At 40.8% G+C, this 19,044-nt stretch overlaps 1 protein-coding gene and 1 long non-coding RNA gene across 36 annotated transcripts in view; one reads left to right on the top strand and one right to left on the bottom strand.

Moving 5' to 3' along the window:
• LOC6535385 (TLD domain-containing protein 2) overlaps nt 1-19,044 on the top strand; it is an 84,470-nt gene that overhangs the window by 59,709 nt on the left and 5,717 nt on the right. For 15 of the 35 annotated variants that reach the window (XM_039375572.2, XM_015191621.3, XM_039375571.2 and 12 more), the window contains 10 exons: nt 1,163-1,627; nt 1,799-1,902; nt 1,964-2,118; nt 2,798-3,356; nt 3,530-3,702; nt 3,992-4,123; nt 4,407-4,558; nt 4,617-4,779; nt 5,116-5,317; nt 5,855-5,944. In XM_039375572.2, the coding sequence (XP_039231506.1) occupies nt 1,163-1,627; nt 1,799-1,902; nt 1,964-2,118; nt 2,798-3,356; nt 3,530-3,702; nt 3,992-4,123; nt 4,407-4,558; nt 4,617-4,779; nt 5,116-5,317; nt 5,855-5,944 (2,195 nt within the window). Of the gene's footprint in view, nt 1-298; nt 447-1,162; nt 1,628-1,798; nt 1,903-1,963; nt 2,119-2,797; nt 3,357-3,529; nt 3,703-3,991; nt 4,124-4,406; nt 4,559-4,616; nt 4,780-5,115; nt 5,318-5,854; nt 5,945-10,325; nt 10,555-14,324; nt 14,683-17,581; nt 17,642-19,044 lie in introns of those variants that run through there. The other 20 variants (XM_015191631.3, XM_015191619.3, XM_015191616.3 and 17 more) reach the window with 13 other exon arrangements.
• LOC120321765 lies at nt 10,461-13,980 on the bottom strand. The gene is made up of 2 exons (XR_005561491.2): nt 13,412-13,980; nt 10,461-13,351 (listed from the first exon to the last, which is right to left on the bottom strand). It is a non-coding gene; the product is annotated as an uncharacterized LOC120321765 (long non-coding RNA).

The raw sequence follows: 19,044 nt of genomic DNA, 5'->3' as shown, positions 1-19,044 counted from the left end.
ATAGAATGCTACAATATGTTAATTCTAAAATAAGGGAACCATATTCAGTTATTTAAAGCAGTTAAAAAAATGTGTATTTTTATATGGGAAATTAATGTTTGACCCCATTCTGTAATAACTTCACGAAATTTGACTCTACTTTCTCCAAAAGTAGAGCTTTGCAGTTTCAGGAATACCCATATTGCTGACGGGAATATTTCAGTATATTCCGTTAACGTGAGGTATATATGAAGAACCGAGCTGCGGCCACACTTCTGGCTAATGTTTTCTTATTCATAGAACGTGTTTTCCGCTGTTTTTCACTTTAAAAAGGCGATAAAATCGAATCGGTCAAGTGCGGAAAGCCACGTACTGAGAACCGGATATTCCACGACGTAGAGTGCGCCGGAACGTACTCAAGATCCTAACTTTCAGCATGCACACTGCTGTCTTCTGGCGCAATGGAGGTTATTGTTTGTTTTTCCTACCTTTGTTGTCGCTCCGATCTTCGAATAAGTGCTAATTACGGTTGACAAAATTTTGGCATTGAAGGTCAAGGCGTTTTACGATATAACCTTTGGTTAATCAAGGGTCGCGTTGACCATTCTCAATCCCTGGAAACCGCATCTTCGATATGGGAGATGCAGCAGTTGCACCAGAAAACTGGGCGGGTGACGACCCATACAACTAAAAGATTCTAAGCACCTAGTACACGAGGTTGATCGAAACTAGTTAGAACTAGAACCAGCTATGCAAGTTTTTGTTACTACACTATAAACGTTAAAAAGTTATATACTTAGTTAGACTTATTTATTTAAAACCCTTTTTTCTAAAATCGTTCTTCCAATCCCATGGCGCTGCGAAAAAGCTGCACCCTTTAGGAAATCGTTTTACGACATCCCCTCACAAACCGAACTAGTTTGGAAAAGCCTTATATGCCGTTCCCATTTACTGGTCGTAACACCTAAAACAACGAAGGGAGGTCACAAGGCGTAGATTTAGTTTAAAATATCTCATATATCAATTTTGCTTTCACAATCTTATCGCGGCCACGGGTGTAGTTGATAAAATCACAGCCCAGCAGAAGCACCTTAAAACCACTAGCGCCCAATATAATATAATAACCAAATGCCGTTTTTGCACCTAACCAGCAAATATATTAACTAAATGCCTCTCCTTGCAGACATACTCGAGGGCCTGCGCCCCGGATCCCCAAAACCTGGACACATTGAGCGCGTGGGCGGCAGTAGCCAGCAGCAGGCGGAGGAGGAGGCCAACAAAAGCGACGACCCGGTGATCACCCAGCGCTTCCTGAAGATCAATGTGCGCCACATCACGGACGGACAAGGCGTTGTGGGCGGCGTCCTTCTGGTCACGCCCAACGCCGTTATGTTCGATCCCAACGTCAGCGATCCGCTGGTCATCGAGCACGGCCCGGAGAGTTACGGCGTCATTGCGCCAATGGAGCTGGTGGTCAACGCCGCCATTTTCCATGATATTGCACACATGAGAGTGGCCGGAGGAGCAGGTCAGAGCCTGAACTCCGGCTCGGGTGACGCGGAGAAGCCGGAGATTTACTTTCCCAAACCAGTATTAATCGAAGAAGACTCCAAGGAGCTGGGCGAAGACGGTAATAAACGCTTGGATGGTAAGTTCGGGTCATTTCTATAATCAAGTTTCAATACAAATCCATGTAAGATGATAAACTGCTTAACTTGTCTAAGATCAATCGGAAACAGAAGTATAGAAAGCGTTAACAAAATTTCCCTTTAGAAGAGATTGGCGTACTAATGCTTTTTTTCTTATCTAACAACTGCAGACATAGGGTCGCTGGAGATCGCTGACGACCAAGAGTCGCTTTGCTCCAGCACTGGACGCGATGGCGACGCGTTTCCCAAAGCCTTCGACCGCGAACGTGTAGAGGTAAGGCACTTTAATCATATTGTTCCTGTGTCCCAACTTATTCCCCATTGATTTTCTGCAGGACTCTTCTACGGAAGCCAAAGATAGCTCTAAGACTGACGGTCTAGACGATGAAGACAAGAAGGCCGGTCTCGGCCTTTCCAGCACCCGCTCCACCCTTGAGGAGCGGCGCAAGAGTTTGTTGGATCACCACTGGGCCATTCCGAGCAAAGACCGGTTAGTGTTTGCCCAGCTGCCTTACGCTTGTGTTCACACATTATCCAGAAATTTTTTTTGTTGATCCATTTATAATGTACATTTTGTGTGGTATTGTACAGTTGCTACACATTTTTTTAATTTTTTATGAATCTATATAAATATTCGATTTTAAAGTAGTCAGAATCTATTCATCTACATAATTTTACTACTTTATTCAACTGAGTAACGCGTAACAAGATAGAACACTTTAGTTTCTATTAATACCTTTTGATTAAAATGCGATTTAAATCTGAACTGTTTTTCATGGCTACCATAAATCTAATTAATTTGTTGTCTTAGGACTATAAACGCATTTTTTTCAATACAATAAAAAGCTTCCTTTCATGAAACTATTATCTTAAGTAGTTTTCATAAAGTTAAGTACTTGGAAGACAACTAGGTGAACTATTCAATCAATGAAAATCATTTAGATAAGACTTTGGCTGGCCAAAGACCATTTGTAATTGTTTTAATAACTTGCTGTTTGTTCTTTTTTTGCGTTTTATTTTCATATTTTGACTACGCTACGCCAAAAACCATACCTATAATTGCAATTTGTGTTAATAAACCAACCGCTTTACACCAAACACCTATCGCATTACACCCCCAACCACTTGTACATAAATCTGTGTGTGCCGCGCACGAAAATATTACTCAGCTATTGTTTGTCTAATTTCCGAAGATCCTCGGAAGATGAGGGCGACAACGAGTCTAACGTAACCGTGGACAGCGGTGCAAGAGTCAAGGATCTGCACTCGGCCAATAGCTCGGTCAGCGGAGTACCGCTTAGCCAACCCCCTGTGGCTGCTGTTGCAGCTGACGCAGCGGTTGGACCCGCCGTTGCTCCTCTGCCTCCCTCGGGCATCGACCTGGAGCATTTAGAGCAGCTATCCAAGCAGTCGTGCTACGACTCGGGCATCGATATCCGCGAGCCCGTTCCGAACGTACACCCGATACCAAAGAAAGCCGTCTACAGCGATGCGGACATTGTTCTCAGCTCCGACTGGGTACCACCGAAAACCATTGTGCCGACGCACTTCAGCGAGTCCCCGCCTCGCAGCACCGTTCTCGGGCAGAGTCTCGACGCCGGCACAGGAGGCGTCCGTAAAAAGACCTCAAGCGTGAGCTTTAGCGTCGACGACGAGGCCGCTCAACAGGCTCAGGCCCAGGCGGCTGCACTGGCTGTCACTGACAAGCAGGCGGAGAAAAAGAGCAAGGTAAAGTGTTTATTTATTCGATATGCAGCTTGTTTAAAAATACTGTATTTATACTCCAAGAAAGGTAACAATTAAAGGCAATATACGTTAAACAAATTATTGAATTTTACGTAGAGAATCGAAATATTGAATACTTTCGCAACCACTTGACTAATACATTCCTTGCTCTTCAGATGCTAAAACGTCTCTCATACCCCCTGACATGGGTGGAGGGCTTGACTGGGGAGGGTGGAGCCGTGCCGCCCGGGGGCGTGGGTATTGGAAGCCTGAACAAGTCAGGAGACACAGACTCGGCACCCAACACGGGTGACTCCAACCAAAGTGTATTTTCGAAAGTATTCTCAAGGTGAGTAGAGCCCGAACTCAACGAGTACACATTTAGCAATCTCTTACTATAATTGGTACCAAATTTTGTTTATTTCGTTTCGAAACATAAAAAAACGAAAACGCAAATGCTTACCTTCGTTTTATGCGGATCGGCTGCTTTGCTAAATATATACACCCCACTTGTTCTCGCTTATGACTCCACACCCCAAATCCCACAACATCAACTACACCACACGGCATAACATAACACGACATACAACACCCGATATCCCGCCTACATATACTTAAAACACTTACGTACCATTTAGCTCGCCCATTACTCTGGTTTCAGAGCTGGGCGGGAATCTTTTTTCGAAAACACCGTCCGAGGACTCTGGTGGCTCACCTGTGCCGCCATTGACTCCGCATTCGACTCATTCCGAGGGTCACATGACCTATGGGTAAGGACGGATCTCTGATCAGCTGTCACCACTTTCTTGATGTGTTCCACCATTCGTTTCCGTTGTTGTTGCTCTTTTCATTGCTAGTGATATAGATGTTGTAGTGTTGAATCGCAAAGAAGTACGAAGTCACCCGAGCACTTTTACGCATTTTTGGTTTAAATTGATTCGTCAGCTTCATTCCTTAGTTCTGAGTGTAAATTCCAATAATCGTTCACAAGTCGTACATTTAGATCCATGTTGTTATGATCTATGCTAATACATTTATGTTGTACTTCCCCAGACGTTCCTCAATCGGTACCTTTATTCGTCCTCACTCTTCAGAGGGCACTTCGTCCAGCACTAAGCTGAAGGAGGCCAAGCAGGCGCCCAAACTGGACTACCGCTCCATGGTCTCCATGGACGACAAACCGGAACTCTTTATTAGTGTGGACAGTAAGATGGATATGATTTCCAAGTTATGAGACGCCTACTAATGTTGTATCCTACACAGAACTCATCCCACGACCGGCTCGAGCCTGCCTTGACCCACCATTGTATCTACGCCTGCGCATGGGCAAGCCCATTGGCAAGGCCATTCCGCTGCCAACCTCTGTCATGTCCTACGGGAAGAACAAGTTGCGCGCTGAGTACTGGTTCAGTGTGCCAAAGAATCGGTGAGTTAGGAGTTATCTTCAAACTAAGAACGCATTTCCGTATTTATGGAGAGCTTATTATAAACGATGCAGCGGTGGCCTCTAATCTCGTGGCACTAGTACACCGATTTCCACGATCAGAAAGGTCATAAGTATATCGGTTTAATAAACCAAATTACTGGGCAACCAAAACTTGAATACTGACTTAATCTAGTTAATAATAGCTATGCCCAACACAAAAAGTATTCGGATGATTTCATAGCCTGTGAAAACTTTTTTAACGCCTCTAGTTTAAATAGCGGGGAAACCCTGGAACTTGTCCAACAGTGTATATAATATTATATTTTTCAATTGCAGCGTTGATGAGCTCTATCGCTTCATAAACACCTGGGTTAAACACTTGTACGGTGAGCTGGACGAAGAGCAGATCAAGGCGCGTGGTTTTGAGCTGATTCAAGAGGACACCGAGTGGACTAAAAGCGGCACTACCAAAGCCGGCATGGGAAGCGGCAGCCAGGATGGCGAGGAGATAAGCGATCTGACCCGCGAGTCCTGGGAGGTGAGTCCATATCGATTCACTGCCGGCCTGACCCGAGGCTCCCCATGCGCGTCTATGTCTTTATCCACCATTTCATATCGTTTAACTCTTTGCTCTGAGTTTTTTCCTCGACTTGTTCTACATATATTTTTTTTAGATTCTCTCGAGCCTTTCCACGATATTTTTGAATTACGAACCGAATCGATAATACATCTGCTTCTTTAGGTTATGCCTCAGAAATCGATTTAATGATTACTAAATAAGGAAATTTATATGCAAAATTTTTTCTATACATACTTATATAATCGTAAATCTTGTTTACATTTTTTCCCCTCGTGTTTTGTACATGCGCTTTCTTCTCCTCCTTTTCTTGTTTTTCTTCTTCCTTTCTTGTATTGAAATTTGATTTGCATTTACTTTCCAACTGAAATAATATCAAACGAAATCGAATCGATACTGAAAACCAAACCTACAAACAATATCCATCGAAATGAGTCTTCCATTCGCCCTAACGCAAATCTGTACCGTATAATATTTAACCTCCTATGACTACAACAGCTTATAAAGGCACCGTTCGCCAAGACCTACAAGATCATTAAAACGGCATCGCATGCCGCATCGCATGACCTGGAAATGCTGGGCGGCGAGGTTAGGACCAAAAACCCTTTTATAAGAATTCTTCACCTAAACCTAACTGTGTTGTCCGCACCAAACTAAATATAAAAAAACAACTTAAAACCAAAATTGTGTGAAAATGTTGAATTTTTGAAAACTTATATTTCTATTTGGTTATCTTTGATTTCAATAGTTTGTGCTCGCTGGTCCTTATGTTTGTGTAGTTTTGAAAACTAAGTACTGTTGCACTTTTCTTTATTTAGTTGTGTTTTAATCACCAACCATTTTCCACGAAAAATCTTTGCACCTATTTAAGCACTGGTTTGCTGCACTCGTTTATAATCGCCCATCATTGATATATTATCCATCGGGATCTTAATATAAATTGCATTGGCTCATTTCGATATCAAGCGAGCATTTAATATCGACATTTGCTAAAAAGTCAACAAATTATCTTTTCTAGATTGGAAAATTTAAATATTCATATTTTTTCAGTGAGCATCTTAAATTCAAACATTTTCTTTGCATCGAAATTTCAATCGAATTCATATTGAAAATATAAAAAAAGGACAGAGAACGACCAACGAAAATTCATACCCTAAAACAAAAAATAAGATTAAAAAACGAATATTTAAAGGATTGAAAAAGATTGAAAGGATTAACATAGCTACCAATACAAAGGACTTTTGAACCTATTGTATATTTACAAATAAGCTTTGAATACAAAGCTAGCAAATGCAGAGCAACCACAACGAATACCTTATCATTGCAGATGCATGGTCGTATTACCTTACCTAGCCCAACAGCCGAAGTAACCAATTTACATGCGTAATATATTATATACGACCACAGCTAAGTCCAACCTTGCCTGCGATCGACAAGTATTACAAACCAATGAGCCAATCTAGAGCCGGCCCCTTGATATTCTGCCCCTTGTGAACTAACCACATTCTCCTGGTCTGTATTCGAACCTCCGAATTGATATGCTAATTAGACTGATTCGATGGGGGTCTATTTCGCAATACTTACAATTTTAAAAGCCACCTGCTATATGTAGACACATTTTAATTCATCGGCATTTTACAGCGATTAGCGCTTTTTTGTTTGTTATTTGTTTGCTCAATATTTATGGGCACGTTTTCACATTTCTGAAAGCGTGCCAAGTGCAGTTTTGGGATCACGATGGATGAGTAACTCCAGTGACTTGAGGGCCTGGCACTCGACTTTCAGTAGACACTGTCCAAGTCCGAATTGAATTTTCCTTTATCGCCGGAATGGTTACTTTTACTGTCTTATCAGCCGCCAGTGTAGCAGTGCACCGGCAAATTGTTTCCTCATTAGCGCCGCATCAAAACATCAATAATCGTAAAAACAGAGACCCACAGCAGAAAGCTATCAATAGATCTTGCCACTCAAAGGTTATCTCTCGTAAACAAAAACCCATGGTGGCCTTGAGTGACCAAATCGGTACCGATGCAAACTTGGCTTATAAAAACTTCCGCTGGGCCGGAACTACCTCAAGCGATAGATGTGCCTAAAGTTCAGTCAGAAATGGTTAAATGCGCTGAGTGTTTTGTGTCATATTTGGGTTAATCGAAAATGACCGCTCGGAGATAATGCATATCAATTGCGTAATACTTAAAAGTATCTTGCAGCATTTTTGATGGATGAGCTCATAATGAGCAAAGAAGTCCTCATTGTGGATTATCTTTCTAAGGATATAAAAATTTCGTATAATATATTTCGTCTGACATTTTACTGCACCTAAAACTATAAGCAAATTATTGCCTTAAATTAGAAAAGTAATTGACATGATTCATTTGCACACATACATAACTATGCTACCCTTTTACACAAATCAGTTTGTCACTATCCCTAACCGGTTGGATTAGCTTAGATTGCAAACCGCTGAGCGCGTGCCTCGCGTTAGATGTTTCAATTATAAATCAATTAATATAAACACAGTTTAAACATATGTCGCATCAGGTGGAGCAACGGCTGACTGCCAACTACATTTAACTACAAGTATATTCTAATTAAATACGTACTTAAAGCGCTCCACAGCGATTGCCATTTAGCCGGTTTGAGATTTCTGTTTTATTTTGTTTGCTCAGCGAGTTGATTGGTGGGTCTCATCATCTAAATCCGGCTCGGGTGAATTCAAATATCAGAATAAAACCATGTGAAAAATAAAGCGCGATGCGCCTTGCTTTAACGCTCAATTAGCGGACAAGATGCCAAATCCTAAACGGTGGAGCTCTCTAGCCCCGCCCCCAATTCTCAGGGGCCGGTGACGCCAGCCAAATGAACATCGTCTCCAATTGCTTGACGCCTCATGCTTTTTCGTACATATGTTTGTACGTATGTATGTCTGTAGGCTTGGTAGGCCTGGTAGAGTACTTGTACCATCAATTGGCTTCAATGAATTTTTACGAACGAGCTGGGAGGACAATTGAAATTGTATTGCTCAGAGGCCTCCTCGCAAGTCCACCTCCAACCCCATCGTAATATTCTTCCAACTTGCATTTCCCTCGCTCAGCATCTTCCCTCTATCTCTCGGGTTATCAAAAAACGGTTCACCGTAAGTGCACTCTTGTATTAAATTGCGCACTTTATTACTGCGGTTCCATAAACACTTACTTAACTTTTGTGGGGTGGCGGTGAAGTGGGAGTGGTAAAGGGTGTTTAGTATTCCTGCTGGACAATTTAATTTCTCTCTCATATAAGTTATGAATCGTGGGTGCGGCTTTCAATACATAAAATCTGCTAAGTTGCCGCACTGATATTGTTTGAAAGTTTATTTTTACCGTGGAACATTTATTAAGGAGATGCTAAAATGGATTTTTGTGATGGACGCCAGTACTTAGGATAGTAATCAAAATGTCCCATTCAAATTACTGATTTAAATAAGATATATGCGGTATTGATTCAATTCAAACAAATAATAACCCGAATTAATAGGTAATAATCCTAAATATAAATTTATTTATGCTCTTCCAATAGAAACGTTTAATAAAAATAAACTGAGGGAGCTTCATGTACTTTTTATGATCTCTAACTCACAAAAAGAAATTTAATTAATTGGAACCGGAATAAAGTCGATGATAACTCGTTTGCTTAAAAAGTAGTACTTGCTTAAATCAGAGGTTTTATTAGATTGCAACGACCTTAATCTCATCTATAAATAATAAGTAAATAATAACTAAAACACAAAAAGCATCTTTAACCTGTCTCGATCTTGATTGTCTTGATCCTGATTATTTGCAAGTGACTGATCCACATACACGTTGTTTCTGCGATTCGATCTAGAATTTTCCCTTTGGTACAAGGTGTGTCGTAAGTCCTTAGCAGCTGCATGCGGGAAATTTGTGCAGCCGTTTTGATTGCCTTACAGGGAATGCATACAAAAGGTGTACGCGCACACTTGGCAAGCCGCTAAAATGCGGCAAACAAATCGCTCGGCAGGCAACAAATACACTCATATAGGCGGTGTGCAATCGATTGATTAGCATGACAGTTAATATGTTTGCATAGCTGTAAAGCAAAGCGCAGCAAACACCTGAAAAGCAATTACCGCGCCGGGGGAAAGCGGGCAGGGCCACTCTCAAAAGACCGACTCTATAACGAAATAGATAAACTTTTGAACGCTACAATCGATCTATAGTTTTAAATCACAGATTGTGATTTCTATGATTTAATCGTAATTCATCTTATTCGATCAAACTTGTATTATTCAAAGAACTACTTGTACAGAGAATTATCATGCTAATGATCAATAATCAATACGACTGCCTGCCCGGAAAATCGCAAGTGCTTTAGCCTTAAAACATATGATGGCAGGAAGCCGAGCTGAAGACTAGACTAAACCATAGAACAAACCAAGACAGAAAACGAAAAGGCCTCCCTGTGTTGTTTGATTGTAATAACAAAGTGTATCCACAAAAGAGTCGAAAGTCGTCGGAAAGCTCCAGTGTGGCCCCTATGGCACTGGAACCCCACGATTTCCATGCATTTCAAATGTAAGATCATCCGGGCCACCTACAGTCGCGTCCCTCGGATCGTCATAGTCTACGGACCACAGCCACAGCTCCATATATCAGCTGAAAAGCAGCAGCAACGTCGAGCCCGCGAGCAGCTGAGCCCCGTTTTGTTGTTATTGTTATTGTTTCTACTGGCAATGTTGTTTTATTTGTTGCTGCTGCTGCTGCGGCTGCGGCGCCTGCTACGACTGCGACCGTGTCGACTGAGCCAGCTATGGCTGATTTTTTAGTTTTCGCAACACTTCCAAGCCGGACAGTCGCCGTCGAGTCCCATTCTGAATATTTAAAATTCGAATTCGATCCAGATGATAGAAGTCTAGAAGTCTACCGAAAATGTGACTCTATTTTAAACAAAAAAATATAGAAATATAACTGCAGTCGGGCAAACAGCATTCGGGTTTTTCCGCGCAGAGAAGAGTGTTCAAAATTAGATACGGCGAAAAATAGAAGAAGAAAGAGTGCGAGAGAAGCGACTCACTCTTCTCTCTATCTTCAGCTGTCCACGATTCTGCGATTCTTCTGCGGCCGCAATCTGAAAACGTTGCCAAAATGAGCGCCAAAACAATAAAAATCTCAAAAATAGCAAAATACATCAAGAAAAGGGTAAATATTAATGAATCAACAAAGGCCAGCAAAATATTAGTCTTCTGCGGGACGTAAGACACTTCTGCCCGGGGTGAAAGTGTTTGCAGAAGACAGAAAAAATGTGAAACCGAAAGCGAAATCGCATAAAAAACCAAAGTGCAGTTAGATTTGTAATCCGCGCGCGTCCAAAACCAAAAACCAAACGTATTCAATGCCACGGCCATAAACGATGGCCATATCGATCGAAAAAGTTCCCAATTGCCGCCCAAAGGGTCCGATTCTACCGAAAAAATCCAGCCCCGACAATAATGATCATGTAAATGCCGCTGCCACGAAGGTGGAATGTGAATCGATGCCACAGTAGCCACTATATTGCATACCAGATGATCTGGGCAATCCTTGTGTGTGCTCGTAAATTATCTGAGAAATAAATGTGAATTGTTAGTAAAATTGGTCAAATTGCCCGGCAAATTGATGTCCGCCAAGCAGTTGTTCATATAAACTCATTCTGTACGAGGATTTCTGTAAAAGACAGTGATTCGAATCTGAGCTCAGTTAAGCGAAAAACTTTTCCACTCGGAATTCAGTGATTGCAAAGTCTGAACCATCCAAGCTCAGAATACGGTTTTCTTGCCGAAGGAGCCTTAAGAAACATATGGAGTTCCTCGACTTCTTCGACACATACAACACGGTTATCAGACGCACTTGTAACTCTTATCTCCCACCCTCGATTGATCCGAGGGTTTTGATTGTGCGCGGAACCGTTTAAATGAATTTTATATTTCGAAGAAATTTAAATGATGATGGGAAAAAACGACAACCAAGTGGAACTATTGTTAGCCTGGGCTACCCCTTTTCTCAGCTGCTAAGCACCTATTTCATGACATTTTACGATTGTCTAGGAATTCCTAATTTTCTTTCGGTCTAAAAAACACCGAAATATTTTCGGTTTCATTTTAATTTGCATTACAAGCTAGATTTTATTTCGGCCACAATATCGCGGCACATTTGACATTACTTTCACCTTTCGGCATTGTTTTAGGGGTCGGGGTCACCTTTCTTTAATTACCCACCTTTGTCTGTAGTTAGGTTTAATTCAAAATGCATTGCCCAGGTCGGCCCCACTTTTTAATAGGTCTTTTCATTGAAAAAAAAAAATGTACTAAGTATATAAACACTTTTTGTGTTTGCTCGAATCGAAATTCAATGCGACAACGGGCTCTGTTTGGGGGAAAGAAATCAGCCAGTTGTGAAGAGCCATATATATAACCATGTAGACTTTGCTTTCCCACTTGGGTTTCAAATGGTTGACTGGAACTATACAGTCTGTTTTGTATTTAATTTAGTTGAGATCTGGCTAACTAGCAGCTAAGAAACGAATCAAAAACAGGAGATGCTCTGTAATGGATTACGAGAGATCAAAATGATAAGTTTAGTTAGTAACTTTACTTTTCCCAAATCGTAATACTTCTTTGTTAATAACCATATATTATACATATTATGTAGTGGAACTTCAGCGCTGAGTGAATGCTTTCACAGACTTTTAAGTTCCTATTTCTGTCCCCCTATTCGGGATATTGGATTACGAGCATCTAGCTACAACTATTGCCTCATTATGAGCATGGTTGTTTTGGTAACACAATACCGACTACCAGGCCATTGTCGAGAGGGCGTTTTACGTACTCCCGTAACAACAAACATGCGACAAGTGGCCACACATCGAGCCCACTTTAACAAACAAATCAAATCGCACACATCGACGGCTGCGATATAAAGATACTCGCAGACACGTGATTGTTTCATCATTTAGGTCGCCAAAAAGTAATTGCGTGTAGTAATTTTGTTGTAGTATACAAATTGAGGAGCAGAAAAGGCGTTAGACAACTTGGTAACTATGTTTTGGTTGGACACAAATGGACATCTCAAAAATTTGTTTATTAAAATTAATTGGATAAAGGTTAAGCCAATCAAGAAATTTAAGGGAATCTAAGATTTGAATTACCTACCGATTGCTGTTATCTGCGGTGTTTTTAACCAGACGCAAATATTAACCGGAGAGGACCAATTGCAAGTAGGCTGACCCAGGATCGGAATTATAAGCCATATTTCAAACAGCTGTGGGTGATGCAAACTTAATCTTTGGTACGATCATGTGATCAAAAGCATCTGTGGACTCTGAAGCAAGAGCAATTTAAAAAGTTATCTGTTTTTAACCGGTTCACAGTTGATTGGTCTCTTTAAAATATCACATACATTCCAGAGTAGAGCAACGTTGGGAAAAGCGATTCCGGTTTCAGTATTTTTTATGTACCCTCTACACCAACGATTTGAGGGGCTTGCTTACGCGATTTGAAAAACATACTTTAGCCGGTTTGCTGCGTAACTAATTAGAATACGAACTACATGGGGAGTAGTTTAACTCATGCTGTTTTCGTCTTGGTATTTTGTTCGCCTGCTGCCGTTGTCGCCGCGTTTAACACGCCCACTAATCCGTTTAAGTATGGCCCCTTGTCCTCTTCTTCCTCCGACTTGTACAAAGCGTTTACTACAGTCAAACTTCCGAAAATAAAACCAATAACTTCAAAATGCGCATTGTATAAAAAGTTTGTAGCAACATATTTGATATTTATTAAGTTCATCTGTATTCTTATACTCGTTACTCGTAGAGCAAATAGGGTATACTAGATTCGTTGAGAAGTATGTAACAGGCAGATGGAAGCGTTTCCGACCATATAAAGTTTATATATTCTTCTATTCGACTATAGTGTTCTCTCTTGTTTTTAAATAAAACTCATCCAGTTTCTCTTCATCCGAGCTGCAGACATGCAAAACCCGTTAGTAAAATTACGCACTCAACCCAAAAAAAGGTAAATACCTTGTTTAAACCGCAGATGCAGACGTAGTGGGCAATACATAAAACCTCGAAGAAAAATAAAGCACAAAAGTAAATATTACGCATACGCAACTTCTAGTTGGAATAATCCTAGCAACATGTTGCAGAAACAAAGTTTCTCAACACTAGACTGTTAAACACGATTAACAGCGTTGCTAACATAATGTACCAACAGTGGCAATCATAATATATCGACCTGCACTGTCTAGTTTGTAAAAACTTGACTAAAGAGATTTACAAACTTATGTGGTGTCACAGTTATTACTATTTATTGTGTGCCAAGACTATTTAATATAATAATGTAGTACTTGCCTTACTTAATTCATGATGGAAACTTTTCACTTCCAAAATGGTAAAGAAATATTTTTATTCAAAGTAATAAGCAGAACCACATAGGTCGAAAATTTTTCATGTAATTTTCGCAAACTCCACAGAACAAAAAGGAGAGCGCTTTATTAGGACTGATTAGTTCAGTTCTGGTTTTATAGGCTATAAAGTGTGTGGCTGTGGGCTGGCCAAAGTGTGACGTGACTCACTGTAGGTTGCGTGTTAGCAGCGGCCCGTTTTTTCGAGGCTCCAAAGAGAGTCCAATAAGTTTTAGTCGGTCGAGCAACTTGTTTGAAAACACACACAGCCGCCCCCAAAAGTAGCTTTTAATGTGAAAGAAAAGATGTAAGATATAATAAAACATCTGCAGAGAACACGATGAAAAGTAAACAAATTTGAATGTTCCAACTAGGAACAAAGTGTTTACGTGTAACAAAGAAAGGCCAAAAGCAGTACTGCAAGGCGGAGAGCGGAAAACGTATAGCGTGATAAAAGCGGTGGCGACAACAGAAACGCAAATAATCGGAGAAAAAGTTGAAGCAAATATCGTGGGTCACAAGACCATTCAGAAAAGCGAAAGAGAGACAAAAGAGAGACAGAGAAGCGATATGTGGAGCGCCAAAGCTTTCTCACAGTGCTAGCCCAAAAAGTGGGACATCCCCACACGAAAGCTTTTGCAGCTGCTACCGCCACTGTTAGCCATCAGCAACATGTGGTTCGCAATTTCTGTGTTCGCCATTTTGGCCGTTTGCGGGCTGGCCGGCCGCAGGTGGGGTCGCTACCTCTACCTGCACTACGGCCGCCACCTGCTGCCGCGCTCCCTCCTCTCGGCCAAGAACCGCGCCCCCACGCCCCCCCTCTCGCCCACCAAGGACGACCAGAGCCTGGAGGCTCTCCTCGACGAGAGCGGCGAAATGCACGAAACGGTGAGTGCCGATCAGGATCGGATCTGGCAAAGTATCCAAAGGAGATCAGTGTGAATGTACCAATTTATAAGGCAGGGTTTTTTTTTTTATTTTTCAAAAACTATTTCCATAAGAAGGTTAAATAATTATACATATGTATATCGAAATAAGAATCATTTTTTTAACTTTTTTGGCACCCCATTTTTATAAATTAAATTCCCCGTTTCTGAGGCTAAGCTTTGTAGTATAGTGCGGTTAGTAATTAGTGTCAAGAATATTAGGGTTACGTCTATTATTGACCCATTATCGCACACGTTTCTCCTATTCCAAACTACTATTAATTGCTCGAACCGATTTGCAACTTTAACAACATTATAAGATACAAATGTGGCTAAGAGTCGGATCATCTCGAGCGAACGTCATTTATCTATCTGTCAGGTTTTTGAACTTTGGTGCTTGCCTCGGGTTAACGATCTTTTCGGAGGAATCTCAATCCCAAGCATTACAAGTAATGGGTTGACACTTCCCAAAGTCGCGGCTCCCCTCAAAGATTTGCTAGTTGCTATTTAACATTGGCAAACACGTCTCTTGTTTTAGTTGAGCAATGTGGCATCACAACACATGATAACTAACCTAAGTTATTCTGTGCGAGCAACGAAATATTTGCTTAGACATACAAATTAAAAAGCACACCGCAAAAATGGACATGCAATATCTAAACAAACCTTCAAAATGATAAATTGCGCAAAAATTCTTTTTTTGCTGTTTTTATGCATTCAGGCGAAATAATTAGAAAATATATAAAAAGCCTTAAAGTCACAAAAACGAATATATTTAAATAGCGTGGTTGAAGTAACATGAACTGATAAGGAATGCGGAAAAAAAACGGAAAAATAAAAACGATATTAGCTCTGGTTATAATTAGGTTATCAAACTTCAATACTGCCCATGGAGTTAGCTAATTCTCTGGAGCTTTACACATGGAATGGAAAATTTATTGGTCAGAGAAAATGATAGTAAACGTATAGCTTTAGAAAAATTAATTGAATAGGTGTATAAATAATACAAACTGTTTAGGTAGAGCTATGAAAGGTTTCCATTCAAATTTCTTATTTTGCTCATTTTGGCAAACCAGGCACAAACGAGGCGATTTTTTACCCTGCCTTTCATTCGCACCTGTGCCAAGCCTCTTACACACCTTAATTACCACCCAATCCCACCGCAGATTTAACTACCCCTTCAGCCCTTCACATTTAAGCTAAGAATTTCTTACGTGTTTATTCTTTTGCTTACCTACTAACTTTCTGCTTTTTGTTTTGCTGGCTCCTTCGCGCGTATCAGGTTTCAATACCCGTTTGGCCAGTAAGCTCTTTTCTGTAGCTGCTCTTCGCCCTTTGTATGTTTTGCTGTTTTTACCTCTTTTTGTATTGAGGCCGGTTCTGTGGATTTGACTGTCTGCCAAACACTTTAAAATTGTTTGGGCGCAAAGAAACCAGTTGACGCATAGCCGTTGCGGAATATGTTCGCCGCCGGTCCCCCAGCTGAAGTACGCTGTCTTTATAATTCTATATGTTCGAAAAGGGCTTTAAATAAGTTAATCGATCTAACAAACAAAAACAACAAGAGAGAAAGTCGAGTTCCACGACTGTCACATATCAATAACAAATAACAAAACATTTTTGAAAGGTGTAGACGTGGCAGCTTTGGGCGATTTGTGGGCGTATCAAATTTTTGGCATATCGATAGAATCTTACAGAAGAATACAAAACTAAAAAAAAATTTAAAAAAACATTTTCCAACAGTTTGTAGTCGAGGGACTCGACTTTTGCTTTACCAAGCTCTTAACTAATTACTAAAAACAGTTAGCTGGTAATGCAACTATCTTATCTTAACCGTGGAGAAAGCGAAAACAAATTGCAAATTTTGTTATGCATATAATTCTGTTCAAATGAATCTCAAACCTTCGTGTCGTGACTGAATGGCCGAGGGAAACTCCCTTGGGAATTATTTTTTTCCCTGGCCGACTGTGTTTACTACTCTCGACTAAACAAGAGGTCGAAAACATTAGTCCCTTGTATATGAGTACCATATGAACTTTTCCGGAGTGCTACCGTTTCATGGATGCAATGATTTCCAGCAAACATTGTAAAGATGTTTGAACGGACTTATCAGGCCAATGATGGCTAAATGTCAAAGTTTGCCCAGTAACAAAATGACACTGAATATTATCACTAACTAAACCAATTATTTCTAATTTCATCGCAGTGCAGATTGTGCGGTGATTCCGGGGTTAACTTCTTATTTAAGGAAGACAGAGTGGGGTTAATTGAAGTTGAACAGCAGTCGCAGAAGTTTAATGTCACAACTGTAAATATATTTAACAAAATTTGTAAAGAAACTGATTAAAAACTAAGAACTACACGAAAGAACTGCGTTTGAAGTGAAAGAATCAAGCGTGACAGTTCGTCACTGTCTACTCTTTGTAATATATTCTATTTTAGATCGGAGGGATGCGATCTCGAAAAGCACAAACCCGATATTAGCCCTCTCTGCATATATTATAAATAATATAATATGCCTGGCTCTCTCTTTCGCCGAGCAAACTCACGACTTGAGCTGAGCAAATTGAGCGAGCGGCAAATAAATATATTTTCGCTGACGGCCAAAAAAACGGTTGGACTGAACCCGTTCGCAGTTGGCTTTTGAACGCGCTACGCCAAGTCGGCTGAGTTAATCTCCCCAGCATCTCTGTTCATTCAGAGCAACGAACGATACTAATTCTGATACTGATTCTGATTCAGATTCAGGTTAACAATTGTGCCGAGAACGTGCCCAAGTGGCTTAATAAGTGCCTTGATTTTGAGCATAACTATATGCGCCGTCGTGTGTGTGAAAAGATCAATTGAAAGTGACAACAAACTCAGTGCCAAACTAAATGAAGATGTGCGAATTAATGGTCAGTCATGGACTCGACCGCGAGGTATAAACATCATTATTGCAGGCACGAACACATGATTCATGTGATTTTCCAGCTGTTCTGGTTATACCCGTTACTCGTAGAGTAAAAGGGTATACTAGATTCGTTGAAAAGTATGTAACAGGCCATATAAAGTATATATATTCTTGATCAGGATCAATAGCCGAGTCGATTTGGCCATGTCCGTCTGTCCGCCCGTCTGTCTGTCTGTCCGTCTGTCCGTATGAACGTCGAGATCTCAGGAACTACACAAGCTAGAAAGCTGAGACTAAGCATACAGACTCCAGAGGCATAGACGCAGCGCAAGTTTGTCGATTCATGTTGCCACGCCCACTCTAACGTCCACAAACAGCCTAAAACTGCCACACCCACACTTTTGAAAAATGTTTTGATATTTTTTTATTTTTGTATTGGTCTTGTAAATTTCTATCGATTTGCCAAAAAACTTTTTGCCACGCCCACTATAACGCCCACAAACCGCCAAAACTGTCAGTGTTGAAGACTCCTTCGCACTTCCACTAGCTGAGTAACGGGTATCAGATAGTCGGGGAACTCGACTATAACGTTCTCTCTTGTTTTTCATTAGTTTCGAAAGCGGTTACTTTTCGCTCATCAGTTAAGCTCAACTTAAGCTTAACTGAGATCGTGTTTTTAAGTGCTGTGCAAATATATAAAGCTATATGCAATGTACCAGCCTTACTGTCATTGACGTTTGACTTTGGCTATCCTCTTCAAAAAACCCGCTCCGATCTGCGATTGAGCGAGGACCCTCGTTGAAGTGCGTTAAAAATTGCTTTTTATTTTATTGCGGAGTCTGTGAAATTGCGTTCTGTATTTTCATTTTTAGGGGTCCTCTGAAAATTGCAGTCACGCTTCAATTACCAGACTCTTGTTCCCATTGAGTTGTCGCAAAAAACCGCGCATACATCTGTAAAATTGGCGCAGTCTGGTGATCAAAATGAGTTGGCGATCTGTTTCACTGACCCAAATTGATCTGAAAGCTCACAGATCTCTCGACCTTTCATACGGATTAGGTATCTTCGACGAACGATTTTAAAGCAGATTTTAAATCAGACTAATTGCCAGCAAGGCCGTGTATCGTTGTTGAGATTGCTCGCGAATTCATTTCTAATTAAATTTATATTGAACCCTAGTATTTCGACACTCGATGGCGAATCAAAGTCATGGCGCAATACTCGCAGAGCGCCACTCAGGGGCTCTTCAACTCGAGTGTTGGCAAAAAGGTAATCAATCATCCGGAGATTATCAAGATTTAATCAAACCACCAGCTGCGACGCCGAATTACATATACATATGACTACAACTGCTGCTCTGATATAAACGGTGTAGTATTTTTCGAGCTGGTTTTGTTTTTGGGCCTTATCGAGACTTGCTAATGGTTGAAT

The sequence above is a fragment of the Drosophila yakuba genome, chromosome 3R (assembly GCF_016746365.2).
Source record: "Drosophila yakuba strain Tai18E2 chromosome 3R, Prin_Dyak_Tai18E2_2.1, whole genome shotgun sequence".
Taxonomy (NCBI): domain Eukaryota; kingdom Metazoa; phylum Arthropoda; class Insecta; order Diptera; family Drosophilidae; genus Drosophila; species Drosophila yakuba.
This window is presented reverse-complemented; position numbering and strand designations above follow the sequence as displayed.